This window comes from Gracilinanus agilis, chromosome 2 (genome assembly GCF_016433145.1).
Source record: "Gracilinanus agilis isolate LMUSP501 chromosome 2, AgileGrace, whole genome shotgun sequence".
NCBI classification, from domain to species: Eukaryota; Metazoa; Chordata; class Mammalia; order Didelphimorphia; family Didelphidae; genus Gracilinanus; species Gracilinanus agilis.
The window spans coordinates 643,476,816-643,492,914 of NC_058131.1; the positions used below are offsets into that span (position 1 = coordinate 643,476,816).

Here is a 16,099-nt window from a genome sequence, read left to right on the forward strand (position 1 = left end):
TCATGAACTCTGCTCTGAGTCTAATCCATCTCATCTCTTATGACCTTGGTGTGACTCCCGTGGGAAAAGTAAGACAGCTGCCCTGGGGCATGGTTTGTCCAAGTTTCACCATTCTTTCCAGGTCCAATGAGTGTTAGCATTAAGGCACTCAGCAATTTCCTTTCTTTGCTCCTCAGCTGGAGAGGAATTGTTTTAGATGAAGATGTTAATTATGCCAGTGGTGTAAGCCAGTGGTCAAGGGGATTCTATTCTAGTCGATTCCTATTCTTGATAAAAAGCAATGTGAGTTGAAGTGAAAAAAACAAGGACCAGCATTTAAGACTTGACTTTGCCACTTACTAGTTAGATGACTGTAGACAAATTCCTAACTTCTCCGAGTCTTGGTTTTCTCATCCATGAAATAGAAATCATCATTTCTGCCCTATCTATCGCATAAGTCTCCACTGAGATAATGGATATAATGCTTTGAAAACTGAGAAGAACAACACAAATTCCAATACAAATATAATAATAGGTATTTTGACTTGACTATGAGCATTGCCACCACCAGCATGCTTTGTGTGTATATATATATATGTATATATATATATGCATATATATATGCATATATATAGTAGGCATTTAAACATTTCCTGAGTTGAGTGGTCTTTGGGAACTAAGAAAATCTGGCATTTAACTGAGAGCTAAAGAGATGAAAAAGCAGAAGGTACCATTATAATGACTATTCATGGGCACCACTGTGACAATGGAGATATTTGATGATGAGATAACATAAAGAATGCTTTGAAAATTTTAAAGCACTATATGTATATAATAAAACACATTAACTACTACACTATTTTTATTTTTTTACATATTTTTAAAATTTTTTTTATTAAACCCATATATATATATATCCTTCTATATTAATTTTATTTGTTACAGGGGGCTAGGCAATGGAGGTTAAGTGACTTGCCCAGGGTCACACAGCTAGGAAGTGTCTGAGGCCAGATTTGAACCTAGGACCTCCTGTCTCTAGGTCTGGCTCTCAATCCACTGAGCCATCCAGCTGCCCCCTACCTACACATTTAACTAAGAAATTTCCATCTGTCTGTTATGGTTCAGGTAACTCCTTAGGCCTTATCTAAATCACAGATAGATTGTGACCTGTGTTGGTGGAAGGAGTTCCAATGTAATATGTGTCTTGAATTATATCAGACTTCCCAAAGCTGATAAAATCATAGATCTTTCCTCATTTTTTTATTAGAGCTGCAATTTTATCAATGTAAGAAGTTCCTAGGGAGAATTTTCCTCTTCCAATACAAATTGACGTAACCTTCCCTAAACTCATAGTCTTACAACATTTCTCAGGGCATTGGAAGTTTTGTTCTGGAGTCATACATTCAAGATGTGTTGGAGGAAGGGAATGCCAACCAACTCTTAAGACCCTTCTGTATAGAGCCTCATATCCGTCACATATTCAGTATATTATGTGCCTCCACATTTAATGTAATTTAACTATTAACATACTAAATATATCCATTGGTAGGATTGATACAGTACCACTTTCATGAAGAGAACAGAACTAGGAAAGTTGGGTGTCTTCTTAAGGTTTTTGATCAATGCTGATTCTATCCTTTCACCTCCACACTCTATGATAAGACTTGGAGAAGTCACAGAAGCCATCTGGTAATTTTTCATGTTTCTTAAGCCCCAAGCTAAAATCTGCAATGAAAAAAAAAGAGGAAAATTGTTAAGGGAATGAAGGAAAGTCAGCACACCAAGTATTGATATTCAAAAGGAAAAAGTATTCTAAGAACGAGTTGTTTATAACCAAGGAATTTTTTAGGCCTGATTCCTGCTTAGTTATTTTTTAAATGTCTAAAAATGTTTTAAGAAATAATAGCACAGAAGGTATGTAGAATAAATGACCTTTCCTCCCAAATCCTCAGCTTTCTATTTCAGAAAGGACATTTTCCTTGGATTTCAAGGGTCAGTCTGGGGCAGTAGAAAGAACACTTGATCTAAGAGTCAGAAAACCTTGGTTCTAAATCCTCTTTTTGACACTAACTAGCTATATGTCACTGGACAAGTCACTTTTTCTCCATGGATTTCAAGTCCCTCATGAGGTGATTGGACCAGATGTTTCTTAAGGTTTTCTCAATTCTAAATTCTTTGATCCCATGAATAACTTTTTAAAAATATTTTAATTTTTAAATTATTATTAATTTAATTAATAATCTGATCATTGAGAAGGGTTCTGGAATAATAGGGTCAGAGCTGCTTGGACCTGTGCAGGGAACTGTTAGCTCCTGGAAAGCATGCCAGAAGTAGATACTCCAAGCCACTGAGTTAGGTACCTACACCAGCGCATGATGATTTCCTTGGCCTACAATGGCATCACTTACCACTGTTTTATTCCTATTCCTTCCTCTTCCCTACCCCCACCACCCAGATGTACTGATATGAACATCTTTACTTTTTCCCATTTTCTCACCATCATTCTGAACTGCTCAGTACACTGCCTTCAAGAAAATTTTTGGTTAGGCCTAGCTAGTTATTCATTATCTCTGGAGAAGATTCCACTCATAGGCTATCTATAATGTCCCTACAAAGACCACGAGACAGCTGCCCACTCCATAATCATATTACACTCCATACAAGGGTGGTATATGAGAGGGTATTCTTTTATGCACTGACTTGATGGATCTTTAATTTATATTGACAAGAGTCCTCTTATTTCCTCTTACCCCATCCCTCCCAATACAGATCAGAACTTCTCAACACCTTCTCATTTTGCATGTCTTGTCAATGTTTTTCCTTAAGACAGAAATCAATAGATTTAGTCCTAGAAGAGACCTTAGAAATCAACTAATCCAGTCTTTTCACTTTAAATAAGAAGGCCAAAGCCAGAAAGAGGTTAAGTAACTTGTGTAAGGTCACACAATTGGGCACATGTTGAGCTCCAGCTAAGGTTTCTTAACTCTTAGCTTAATATACTTTTCATGGCACCATCTTGCCTCACCTCCAAATTGCTGTAGAGAATCTGTCCAAGGTGCTGGAAGCTTTCTCAGCCCTTTGGACCAGTGCCCTTTAGTTTGTTTGTTTGTTTTGTTTGTTTTGTTTTTTACCTTACTCTAGACATGTGACTGACCCAGTTTTTTTTCACATATGTGAAATTTAAAAATTTTTAAACTTACGGAGTAGTAGATAGAGAGAACTAACTTTGAAGAAAGGAAGACTTGAGTTCAAGTCCTTCTTCTAATACATATTTGCTATGTGACTTGGGTCAAGTCATTTAATCTCTCAGTGTTTTAGGCAACTTTCTAAAAGATAAGGTGCCAACTTGCATTGGTAGAAAGAACTTCCTCACCTGGTTGTTCCTTGTGCCAATGAAATAATAGGTCTACTCCCTATTCCCTTCCCAGGAGAATTGCCCCCCACAGGAAACATATTCTTTTGATTTATTCAAATCAGGAAAAAGAGAAAAGTACCTCAATAGCAGTGAGTTGAACCACAGGCCTAATTCCTTGAGGAACCATGTAGAGATTTGGAGCCCTCTGGGATGGGAGAATTGGAAGATTGGACCCAACCTGGTAAAATAAATATGGTAATGTTAACATCTTTCTTTATTTTAAATAAAGCATTCCAGAGCACATGAACATGAACATGTTCATCTGACCATCTTGGAAAGGAGTGAACAGAAAACTGACAAATTACCTTATCTGTGAGAATAAGCTCAGCAGCTACAAGTACATCCCCACAAGCCTTGTCTCCATTTATGACTGGGTGCCAGAGAAGCTTAGGGGTGATGTCGACTTCCGGATTTAGTTTGACAATTGGGGAGCAAAAACTTCGACCTAAAAATTCATCTTTGCCCTGGGAAAATAAGCAACTCCCAAATTAGACACCTAAAATTATTTCAGATATCCGTCCCCCCAACCATTAGGGAAATTCCAGATGACTTACTACTTGGTCATTGTCAAAGAGTTCAATGACAACTTTGGGTGGGTTTTGTATGATTGTTTGTGGTTCTCCAAAAATTTCAATATCATCAAATATTAGAGTTTGGTCCCAGGTTGGATTCAGTGTTGAGTGGATTATTTCAGTTGTTTGGCTCCGATGGAGGAATGAAACATGGGCATAGGGGTCTAAAATAAATAAACAAGATAAATGAACCAAATGAATAAATGAACCAAAGATCCAGACTTCTGAGGTACAACCCTTATCTATACTGACCTACTACCTAAAAATTATCACAGATGATAGGTTGGCTGGAGAAGCTCCATGCTACTATTGGTGTGGGATTCTATCTTTTTAACATATGTATCTTTGAATGAAAGACAGCATGGCATGTAGGTGACAAACTATTTTTGGATCTAGGAACACTTGGGTTGAATTAATCAAATTTATTTTTCCAATCCCATCATTTCTTTTTTTTAATTATCAAATAACAAGCATTTTAAAAACCAAATTGTTCATTCCATTCTCCTAACTGTTCAATTAAAACATATACACCAAAAAACAAATTCCTTAAAGGTATACCAAAAGCCAATATTGTATGTGATAGGTGTCACAAGATTGTAGAATTAGAGCTAGAAGGGAACTTAGAAGTCATCTAGTACAATCCTTGATTTTATATAGGAACCAGAGACCCAGAACTTGCCCAACATCAAATAAGTAGCAAGCGGCTGAGCCAGGATTTGATCCTTCATTCTTTGCTTCTAAGTCCAGTGCTCTTTCCCTTATGTATACTGTGTCTGTTTTATTAGTAACTCAACTATTGGTCACATAAATAAAAATCTTTCTTTCATCCTTGAGCATGGAGAAGTGAGAGGTTCTTCTGCCTTGAACATGGAGGATCACTGGACCTTAGTTTACAATTGGTCCTTCTCCTTTCAACCTACATGACCTTAGTGAGTCATTTCTCTGGGTCTCAGTATCTAAGGGATGAAATAGGCAACGTTCTTCCAGTTTTAAATCTATAATTCTAACACATTAAACTGGAAACAACCACTGTATTCCTTCTTATCAGAAGAGAGCAGAAGCAAACTTCTCTTCTGGACAGCTTGAATGTCTTTGATTTTTTTTTCACTATTTCAACTTCTGACTTTCAGTGAGGGGGCACCCCCTAGTGGAAACATGAAAATGTTTTCTAGCATCTTTGGTCTAGAATAAGTACAACTACAGACACACACACACAAACAGAGGCAGAAACTCGATCCCTAAATTAAATGCTCTTGGAACTAACCTGTCTAGAAACCTGTTCATTTCTTCAAAATACTTCATTTTTGTGTAAGTTTCAGAGAAAAGCAAAAAGATGTAAGAAAAGGATGGTTGAAGATTCTCCATCACTGAATCTTTTCCTTTTTATTTGCGGTAAGAAGCCTGGATCCCTGATTCTCTGAAATACCACCAGATGGCAGTCTACCACCATGTGTCCCCCAGCTTTTTAGAAATGACCAAATAGGGAATAATAAACATCTTACTGTAAAATATTGCTGACTTATTATATAATAATGTTTGGGGATTTTAAGTTTTTTTCTTACCTGAAAAACTATCTTTATCTAAAGCCATAAGATTTCGAGCTTGATATATATAGCAGCGAAGGTGATAATTGTATACTCCTTAAAAAAAGAACCAAAATTAATTTATAAGAAACATAACATAGCAAATTTCCTTTATGTACATACATATGTATATTAGCCAGGCCAGGTAGAAACTGGCAATTTAAAAACTCCAGAATATACATATTAAAAAATACCACATTTCACTTTTTAAATTTCATTAAAGTTTATTTAGCACCAAATGCACCTCTTTATGGGATTAATAATGATAGATACAGAAGAAAGATTCTCAAACTGAATGCTAGGAACTTACTGTCAAAATTACAGGAAACAATTGGAGTGTTTGCACCAAACACAGTTGTTGCACTATGTTTGTGTTTTTCCATGCTCTTTTCATCTCCATCATCAGTAGTGTCTGCTCCCTGGGATAAAATGTAAAACATAAATCAACTATACTGTAAATAATGGGAAAAATACCTTTCTCAGAAAACTGGATTTTAGTAAGGATTTTTTACTAAAGGAAAGGGATTTCCATTGGTTGGCCAATAGCTAAATAAAAATAAATTGAAGAACATGAAAATATAATGGAATATTACTATGGTGTAAGAAACAATAAATATGACAAATACTGAGAAGCATGAGAAATCTTATGTGAACTGACACAGAATGAGACAAGCAGAATCACATAAAGACTATATGCAGTGACTGTAACACTCTAAGAAGAAAGAACAATAACAAAAGTAACCTAGATTATGCAATTATATTCCTCCAAAAATATAAGCCTGGAGAAGAGATGAGAAGATCTTTATTTTTCCTTCTTTATTTACAAAGTTGTGAGATTAGGGTGTGAAACATTGCATATATTTGTCATAGTTATGTTTTAATAAGTTTTGCTGAATTTTTTCCTCTCTTTTTTTATTGTTTCAAGGAATGGTTCTCTGGGATTTGGAAGATGGAAATATATTTGGTAGTCAAGATGATATAAAAATAAAATGTTTCAATGACATCTTAAAAACCCAAAGTAATTATATAAATATGAATTATCATAAAAAATTAAAAAAGGGTCTTCATAATTATATTGTGTCTATATATCTAATATAATATATAATATATTGCCTATAATAAATACTCCCACTTTCTTGCTTGAAAAATCAAGGAAGCTGTCAATGAAGGAAGTATAGATAAAGAGCTAGGTCTAGAGATGGGAGGTCTTGGCTTCAAATCTGGCCTCAGACACTTCCTAGCTGTGAGACCCTGGGCAAATCACTTAATTCCCATTGCCTAGCCCTTACTATTTTTCTGTCTTAGAAGGAATACTTAGTATTAACTTTAAGACAGAAGGTAAGGGTTTTAAAAAGGAAAAGAAGAGAAGAGAAGAGAAGAGAAGAGAAGAGAAGAGAAGAGAAGAGAAGAGAAGAGAAGAGAAGAGAAGAGAAAAGAAAAGAAAAGAAAAGAAAAGAAAAGAAAAGAAAAGAAAAGAAAAGAAAAGAAAAGAAAAGAAAAGAAAAGAAAAGAAAAGAAAAGAAAAGAAAAGAAAGGAGGCTACTAAAGGCTCTTAAATTATCAGAGGAATGGCCTTTATTTTTTTGTCACACAGTTGGATGGAACTTTGGACATGGAGATCTTTCTTGAGTGGAAATCAGTCCCTGTTTGAGTGAGGATCAAAAAACTAAGTTGTAGGCACTCAATTCTCTGGTGGAAGTATGTGTTGGTAAGGTTCTCTAAATAGACTTAAATGTCATTTTAAATTGCTGAATAGGTTTTTATCTTGGATAGTAAGAAGATGCCAGGAAATTACTACATATTTTCTATTTTAAAATTTTATTTCTATTTAAATGGCTTTAAAAGCAGGTACTTGGGGTGGGGAAAAGAAATTACAGTTCTTTTAGAAACAAGGTTTGGAGTGAGCAAGAATATTAAAGTAGTTGCTAGAGAATCTGTTTCAAATTAGCTCCTCAGACAAGAATTCTATCCTCAAAATTCCCAAAGGAAGTCAATTAGGCTCGTAAAGACGACTTTTCTTTTTTCTTTTCCTTTTTTTTTTTTTTTTTTGGATAGCTTCAATTTTAGGAAGCTTTTTCTTATGTTGTCTGATATCAGCGGCAGGGACTGCTGAGAAGTATAGTTTTTCCCAGGTGTAAAAAGAGACTGAAAGATCAGGAGAAACAGGAACTGGATGGGATGGGGGGATCTGGGTAAGGTTTTAGTCCTGGGAGAGGAGGAGGATGAGCACTGGGGAGCAGAAGCATGGGAGAGGGGGACAAAAGGGGGAAAGTCAATTGTAAGCGAATTGTGAGGTACCTTGTTACCCTAAATTGACTATAATCATGAGAAACTAGAGGTTAGCTATGTGGTGTAGTGGAGAGAGTGCTGAACCTAGAGTCAGGAAGATTCATTTTTCTGAGTTCGAATCTGGCCTCAGGCACTTACAAGTTGTGTGACACTAGGCAAGTCACTTAACCCTGTTTGCCCCAGTTTCTTCATCTGCAAAATGACCCAGAGAAGGAAATGGCAAACAATCCAGTATTTTTGCCAAGAAAACCCCAAATAGGGTCACAAAGAGTTGAACACAGCTGAAGAATGACTGAACAACATAAATGTCGGGGTCTTATCTAACTCACTGATCCTCTCAAAGAATTATTCATTTGAAGAGAGGATGCTACTGTGCTTTCTTCAACTCATTTCTAGGACCTGGTGAATTTATCCATTCATTACTTCCTCCTCTGCCTTTTTGCTTCATCACTGCCAGCTAGACTGGTGTAGCTTACCCTTTGGAATTTCCTGTTCTTTTTAAAGCTTATTTGTTTGTACTTTCATAATGGGTTTTGTCTCCAAATAAAGATAAGTTAACTTTTATTGCATTATGAGCAATTGTTTGCTATAAAGGAGTGGGAAAGAAGGGGAAATGGGAAAAGGGGCAAAAGTGAATTCATGTGATCAACTTTCCTGGACTTTAAAGAAAAAAACCATGAGTCTACATTAAGTTCTATAGTGGCTCAAAGCAGAGTTTCACTTTTCTAAATCTAAATTTCTTTTCCTGGCCATTTCCAAAGACTGCTGTCTGTCTTCTGGGCATTTCCCCTTCTTTTGCCTTCTTGAACTCAGAGTCTGCCTCTGGCACCTTGGGTTCTACTAGGTGAGCTTCTCATCTTATCATGCCAGAAGCCCAGTCATCATAACTCTGGTCAGCTTTTTCTAAACCAGACTACCATTCATGTATTCTCATCACCTCATTCCAACTCTAATACATTGTACTCCTCTCTTAGAATGTAAGCTTTTTGAGGGAAAAGACTGTCTTGCATACTTGCCTTTTAATTCCCATCATTTGTCACAGTACCTGGCACATAGTAAGCACTGAATGTTTTTTATTTAGTTGTTCATTCATTCATTCATTCAAGTTGTGTTCTTTGTAACTTGTACCCATGGTTTTTATTTCTTTCTTCTGGGGCCAAACAAAACATGCTTATTCTTTCTTCTGCGGGACAATCCTTCAGGTACTTTAAGGCAGCTATTATGTTGCCCCTAACTCTTTTCTTCTTTTGGTTAAATGTTGCCTATTCCTTCAACTGATCCTCATAAGATATGCCCTTCAAGATGCTGGCTCTGCTCTCCTTGAGAAAAACTTTAATTTATCAATGTTCTTTGTAAAATGTGGAAGGTATGGAGCAGATGCCCTATTGCATTGACAAAGTGGTCACCCACATAGACTAGATTATGGACCTGTTGAGGTATTGATGTACTTACAATGGCACCTTCAAGTTTAAAGATAGCAGCTGAACCATGTGTTTCAGAAGGAGCCATCTTTCTTCTCCAGCGTCTTCGACGAAAAGTATCTGAACTACGCTGTTTCCAGTGAAATTTCCATCCGATTAAAGATGCATATTCCCATCCTTCTTTATCTTCTATTGCTTCCCACCCCTAAAATGAGCAAAAAATAACTTCATTTCAGCTTTCCACATATTATTTGCTCTTATTCTCACTGATTCTTTTCAAGGAATGAGAAAAGGTATTCACATCATCCATTTTACAAATGGGCAAACTGGATGAGGAGGACAATTAATTACCCAAGATCACATAGATACTTAATAGGCAAACAGAAAATATCACCTACTCTATTTCTATTATTTAAAAAAGTAGTTCTTTCTAGTGTGTTTTACTTAAATATATTAATAGTATGGCCAACTTAGTGTATAACAAAGTGAAGTAAGGCATATTTTATGCTTTCAAATAGTACCTGATGCTGTTTTGGTTTGTTTTTTATCTCTATCACCTATTTATCCAAATTAAATATGATACACAAATTCATTTTAGCACAATCTTTTTTTTTTAACCCTTGTACTTCGGTGTATTGTCTCATAGGTGGAAGATTGGTAAGGGTGGGCAATGGGGGTCAAGTGACTTGCCTAGGGTCACACAGCTGGGAAGTGGCTGAGGCCGGGTTTGAACCTAGGACCTCCTGTCTCTAGGCCTGACTCTCACTCCACTGAGCTACCCAGCTGCCCCCTAGCACAATCTTATCTTTTGTGATATTGATGTCAGAATTTAAATATTACATAAAGTCAATAGTAGAAAGAGGGTTTCAAAACTTAAAGGAACCTTAGTGATTATCCTACTACAACTCCTTTATCTTACAGATGATATAAAATAGTAATAAACTATCCTTAATGGGATGAAATGACTTGTTAATAGCTACATAGAACAAGTCACAGGCAGAGACAAGACCAGTACCCATATATACTAACTCTCATATGGTTCTTCTGCTACATTATGCCACCTCGTAGGTAAAAGGATCATGGAATAATGTGTAAGACCTTCTAGACTCACCTGCATGGAAATAATTCATTATTAAACAAGAAATATTTGTTGGGGGAATTCTTTTCCCATCACTGCCTAGAACATTAGGTCCTTTAGAAATGGACACCTGAATGTTCTTGGTCATTTGTGAAGAATAGAAGTGCATTTCTCATTGACCCTCTTACCCTTGCAGTACTTGCAGCCGACTGTGTTAAATCCTTTCTGCGTTTGCGGACCATTCGTCGCCTCCTGTGTGTATGATACATCTTCTCTGCAGCAACCCAGGACTTTGGCTTGTTATCAGGAGGAATAGTAATTCCATATTCCCAGCCTGAAATAGAGAGGGTTCTTTGTTGTTGTTTTTAAACCATTAGCATAAAGAGGTCAATTTGCCTAAAAGTAAGCAAATCTCTAGGAAGTGTTCAGCTGCCCCACTTATTTCTGGGTCTCTGAAAAATGAGAGTTGTACTAGAGGAGCTCTTAGGCTCTCTCCAAATCCTCAGTTCCATGAGTCTGGGATTCTGCTTCTCACTCTGCCCTGAGTTATTTCTGCTGACCCTTTAGTTTCCACCCAAATCCTCTACTCTGCTATATATATGGTCCTTTTCCCCAGTTCACATCCACCATCAGAACAGTTTGAGTCTTTAGTCTCTGGACCTGTTTTCTTGTAGCAGTCAGTTAATGAGTCAATACACATTTATTAAGCCTTAAATGTATCAGGCACTTTGCTAAGCCTGGGGATAGAAAGGCAAAAAGTACTCCTTTTCAAGTTCATTTTTCTTCTTACACTGGAGAAAGACACGTGCTGGACTGTGTTATTTAACCCATTGACCAAGATATGTCCTATGCAATAAGAGTAATGAGATGATCTTGTGATATGAAATGTTATATTCAAACTCTGATGATTGTTAGTCTCACCTTGATTGACAAGGGAGACATTTGGAGACATTGGAATGTTCCTGGATGCTGTGAGGACAGGAGCAAAGGCAGTTGGCCTGAGGATAAAAATACCCCTAACAGTCATCTAGGAGGGGTCTCAGGTTTTTGGTCTTTGGGGTCTTTGGTCTTTGAGCTTGGACCATTGATCTTTGATCTTTGATCTGTGGGTCTCTGACCATGGGTCATTGGTTCTCCCTGAATCTCCCTAGATCTTTAGGCATCTGAATCATCATAGCTATTTAGATCTCTGGCCTCCGGGTGGGAACCAGGAGGAGGGAGGTATAAGAAGAAGAGGGTGGATTTTCCTTAAGGGTGGTTACTTCCTGAAGGCTGTGCAAGGCTGACATATCACAAACTAATAATAAGGAAGCTGAGAGAAATCATCATATCTGTACCAACTGAGCAGATTGCCCTCTCTGGTTTGGCAGTGGCCAAGCTGAACCAGAGGAGGGTAAAACCACTAGCTGCAGCTTTACTGAAACAACAGCCTACAGTCCTGAAGGATTATTGATCATAGATATTAGTGTGACAGGGTCACATATCCCCAATCTGTTGCTGATTATTCCTTTCCCTACTTAAGATCAATAGATAAAGATTCATTAAGTACCTTTCTGAGCGGTCATTATATCATGACCTTTGGGGAAGGAGCAACACAGTCAGATGAAACATGATCCAAGGCTAATTAGAGCCCAATACTAATAATTAATCCAACCCCAGGTAGGCCCTGAAAGGGTTACCCAACCACCAGACTATTAAGGGTCCTGCCTGGGCACTGTTATATAGGAAAGGGAATTATACCATCAAGCAAAGGAGACTGAATTGGTGTTCCCCAGTCACCAGCTACCTAGGGGAATACAAAGACACAGCTTCCCTAACCAATATCCCCTAGAAGGATAATAGTAGTATCAAAGAGTCCCTATATTTCTTTATAACAGAGATTAATTACCTTTTTCATCCACAGCTCGGTTTATATCATACATCCAAGCATCATCTTCCCACTCCCAGCCAGGGGGGCAAGTCATCTCACTAGGAGATGCTGCTTTTTCTCCATTCTTTTTAAAAGGAAAAGAAAAAAGGGAGTGTCAGACAGCATGCCAAGATCCTGCCACCCCCTTCACTAGATTTTTCCAGCTCCATTAGCATCCCCTGTTTTCTCATAAACATTTCTAACCTCAAATTGCAAACAGGAACCCTCTGTAAAGACTTGGGTTACCTTCTCTCTTTGATAGCCCTTAAAGATTAGAGAGATTTTGCTCTCTTGTAAAAGAATGCACCTATACATTAGAGAGATAATCTAGAGGAAGGGATATATCCCAGAAGGAAGAAATAATGATGAAATGCAGGACAGTGTTCAAATACTGGGAGTCTCCTGATATAAATCATCACAGTGCCATCAATGCTTATGCAGAATAGTGAATCCTATATCATGTAGAGTATGGTGAGGAGGCTTTTCAATTTAGATTTATCCAATTACTAAATCATGCTTTATGTTGAGACGTAGGTTTCACTTCAATAACTTTAGTTTTTACTTTGGCTTAAGAGCCAGTATTTTTCCCTGATGATTTACTATAGATTTAAGATTATTTAGGAGATAGGGACAATACTCCAAACCATTGTTACTGCCCAAGGTCCTCTGAGATATTAATTAGATCCCTAGGTTTCTATTTCCACAAAATAAGAATAGAAACAAGACCCCATTCTTCCATGTGGGGTAGGCAATTGCAGTATAATGGAAAGATCACTGAATTTAGAGTGAGAAGATCTTGGTTCTAATCCTGGTCTAGCTACTTGCCAGTTGTATGACTTTGTAATTTGATTTCTCTATACCTCAGTTTTCTCATCTATTAATTAAGTATGATGATACTTACACTATTAATCTCACAGGACTTTTATGGAGATTATAATAATGGTTAATATTTGTGTAATATTTTAAAGTTTCCCAAGGACTTTACATATATTTTCACATTTGGGTTATGGCAATTATTATAATTCTTATTTAAAAGGTGAAAAAGCCAAGGATGAGAAGGGATAAATGAATTGCCAATAGTTACAGTTACTTAGTGGCAGAGCTGGGATTGGAACTCGAGCTTTCCTGGCACTAAAGTCAGCATTTCCACTCACACTGACTCAAATGACTAATATGATATATGTTAAGCCTTTTGTAAACTATGAAATACTATATAAATTTCAGCTAGTATTCTTTGACCTTTCCAGGTAAGAGTATTCTTGAGGCCCAAACAATGGAGTATCTTAATAAATGAAGGACCAAACAAGTTATAAGGTTTTTATTTGAAATGTTATATACAATTGGTCATCGAGGTGGCACAGTAGATAGAGCAACAAGTCTGGTGTCAGGGAGACTCATCTTTTTGAGTTCAATTCTGACCTCAGACACTTATTAGGTGTATGATCTTGGGCAAGTCACTTCACCTATTTGCTTCAATTTCCTTATCTGTAAAATGAGCTACAGAAGGAAATGACAAACCACTCCTAGTATCTTTGTCAAGAAAACTTTCAAAAATGGGGTCACAAAGAGTCAGACACAACTGAAATGACTGTACCAGACATACAATGGTTGGATGTAAAAAGAACTGAGAAATCCTAAGATAAGAATCATCTTTTCATGACTGTTTTGTTTAAGAACCTCACTTCAGGATCACTTCAATTTAGTGAACCACCATTTTGCATGAAATTGATGAATATATATTGAAAATTCTCTCATATGAATCCTGGAAAGGCATCATTTTCAGTTCCAACCACATGGTCTGTGCTTCAGACCATCATCGAGATAAATATGAAAATCAATATTGTCCGGTCCTTTTTGGTAGATCTTATGGTAATAGAACAATTACAAGCACAGGATGAAAATGAAAGACTTGTTACTGCCCAACCTTAACCCTTTTACAAGTGAAAAACTATCAGAATTATGAGAGGATAAATGACTTACCACATCTGTGTAGCTGTCCTCTATTTGTTTCCATTCTCCACCTGGGTAGCGGCTTTCATTCTGATATACTTCATCTGTAAACTGTGTGTGGCCAGCATCTGCTTCAGTCAACAAACTGGGGAGAAATCAGTGTCTTGTATTACTGACTGAATTTTCTAAACTCTGGTTCTTGTCATAGGATCCCAGAATCAGAGCTGGAGGGGACCTTAGAAATTATCTAATTTTCTTATTTCAAAGATGAATAAACTGGTGTGTAAATCAGTGAAATGACTTGTCCAAGTCACATAGGGAAGGGAAGAAACATTTATTAAGTACTTATTATGTGGTAGGCATTGGGCTAAGCACTTTATAAATACAATTTCATTTGGTCCTTATAAAAACCTTAGGAAAAAAATTGCTACTATTATCCTCATTTTATAGATAAGGAAACTGGGCTGGCAGAGGTTAAGTGACTGCTCACAATCATATGTTTGAAGCTGAGATTTGAACTCAGATATTCCCATCTCTAGACCCAGCACTCTATCCATAGAACTAAGTTTCAAATTCTGATGCTATGAGTTCAAATCCAACACTTTTCACACCACACAATGTAGCTTTCCATGGATTAAAAACTGTCCACACTAGGTTATTTCCAAGGAAAGGGATATGATAGTGAGAACATCAGAAATTCTACTACCCAGTAGTACGTAAGAGAGCTACTAGGGGGAAACAGGATGCTGGAAGGAACCAGGGCAAACAACTTCTACTTGGAGTTTTTAAAGATATTGTCATTTGAACTTGTACTGAAAAGTCTGAGAGAGAGGTGAAGGTGAAGAAGGAATGTATTTCAGGAAGGGAAGATGCTCAGCATAAAAGTACAGAAAGGAGGAATATGGATTACTATTTATGAAGAGAAAAAGAAAGCCAGTTTACCTGGACTACAGTATCTAAGAAGGGGAGCAACATGCAGTGAGGCTGGAGAGATGGCTTGGGACCAGGTTGTCAAAGGACTGAAAAATAAACAGTTTCTATTTTAGCCCACAGGCAACAAGGAGCCAGCAGAGTTTACTCTAAATAGAGGAAAGACATTTAGGTGTTGCTTAAAGAAAGCCATTCTGGCAACTGTGTGCAGGTGAGACTGAAGCAGGCAGAGGCTTGAGACAGGGAAGCTGCATGGGAAAACTTTGGTCTGAACTCAATGAGAAATGACAAGAGCCTGAACTAAAGAAGTAGTTGAGTTGTATGAATGAAGAGAAGGGGTAGGATGCAAAATATGCTCTGGAGGTTGAAACAGCAAGATTTGCAAGTGATTGGGCATGTGATGTGAGGAAGATGTTGAGGACTCGAGAAGCTTGAGGAATGGTGCTACCATCAGCAGAAAAAAAAGAGAAATTTGGATTTAGGAAGAATTCTTATGTAAGCATAACCTATACAGCCTAATTCCATTCCTTTAAAGGAAGCTGAAGCCCATGGTCCTAATGGAAAGAAGACTTTTCTACCTGATTTTTCAAGAGTCAAATGCTACATAAACGAGTTCTGAAAGTAATTTGTAAGATTTGGAATAATTAGTTTTTTATGATTTTCTTTAATTCACTCTAATAAAACACTATAGTGCTGGGCAGTGGAAAGAGTGAGGCTTTTGGCATCAATGTGAAAGTCACCACATCATATCCATACATTTGAGGATCCTGTAATTGTCTTTGCACTTGGTGGCACAGTGGATACAGTGCCAGCTTGGAGTCAGGAAGACCCCTCCTTCCCAAGTTCAAATCCATCTTCAGATACTTACTAGCTAAGTGATCTTGGCCAAGTCATTTAACACTGTTTGCCTCAGTCTCCTCATCTATAAAATGAGCTGGAGAAGGAAATGGCAAACTACTTCAATATTTTTGCC

General features: G+C 37.2%; 1 protein-coding gene across 2 annotated transcripts in view; it reads right to left on the bottom strand.

Moving 5' to 3' along the window:
* Positions 1-16,099, bottom strand: part of MYOF (myoferlin) — a 159,776-nt gene that overhangs the window by 28,189 nt on the left and 115,488 nt on the right. For both annotated transcript variants that reach the window (XM_044665689.1, XM_044665688.1), the window contains 10 exons: positions 14,227-14,341; positions 12,226-12,331; positions 10,526-10,671; positions 9,291-9,464; positions 5,860-5,968; positions 5,529-5,606; positions 3,949-4,130; positions 3,700-3,858; positions 3,474-3,572; positions 1,543-1,704 (listed from right to left, as the gene is read on the bottom strand). In XM_044665689.1, the coding sequence (XP_044521624.1) occupies positions 1,543-1,704; positions 3,474-3,572; positions 3,700-3,858; positions 3,949-4,130; positions 5,529-5,606; positions 5,860-5,968; positions 9,291-9,464; positions 10,526-10,671; positions 12,226-12,331; positions 14,227-14,341 (1,330 nt within the window). The remainder of the gene's footprint in view (positions 1-1,542; positions 1,705-3,473; positions 3,573-3,699; positions 3,859-3,948; positions 4,131-5,528; positions 5,607-5,859; positions 5,969-9,290; positions 9,465-10,525; positions 10,672-12,225; positions 12,332-14,226; positions 14,342-16,099) is intronic.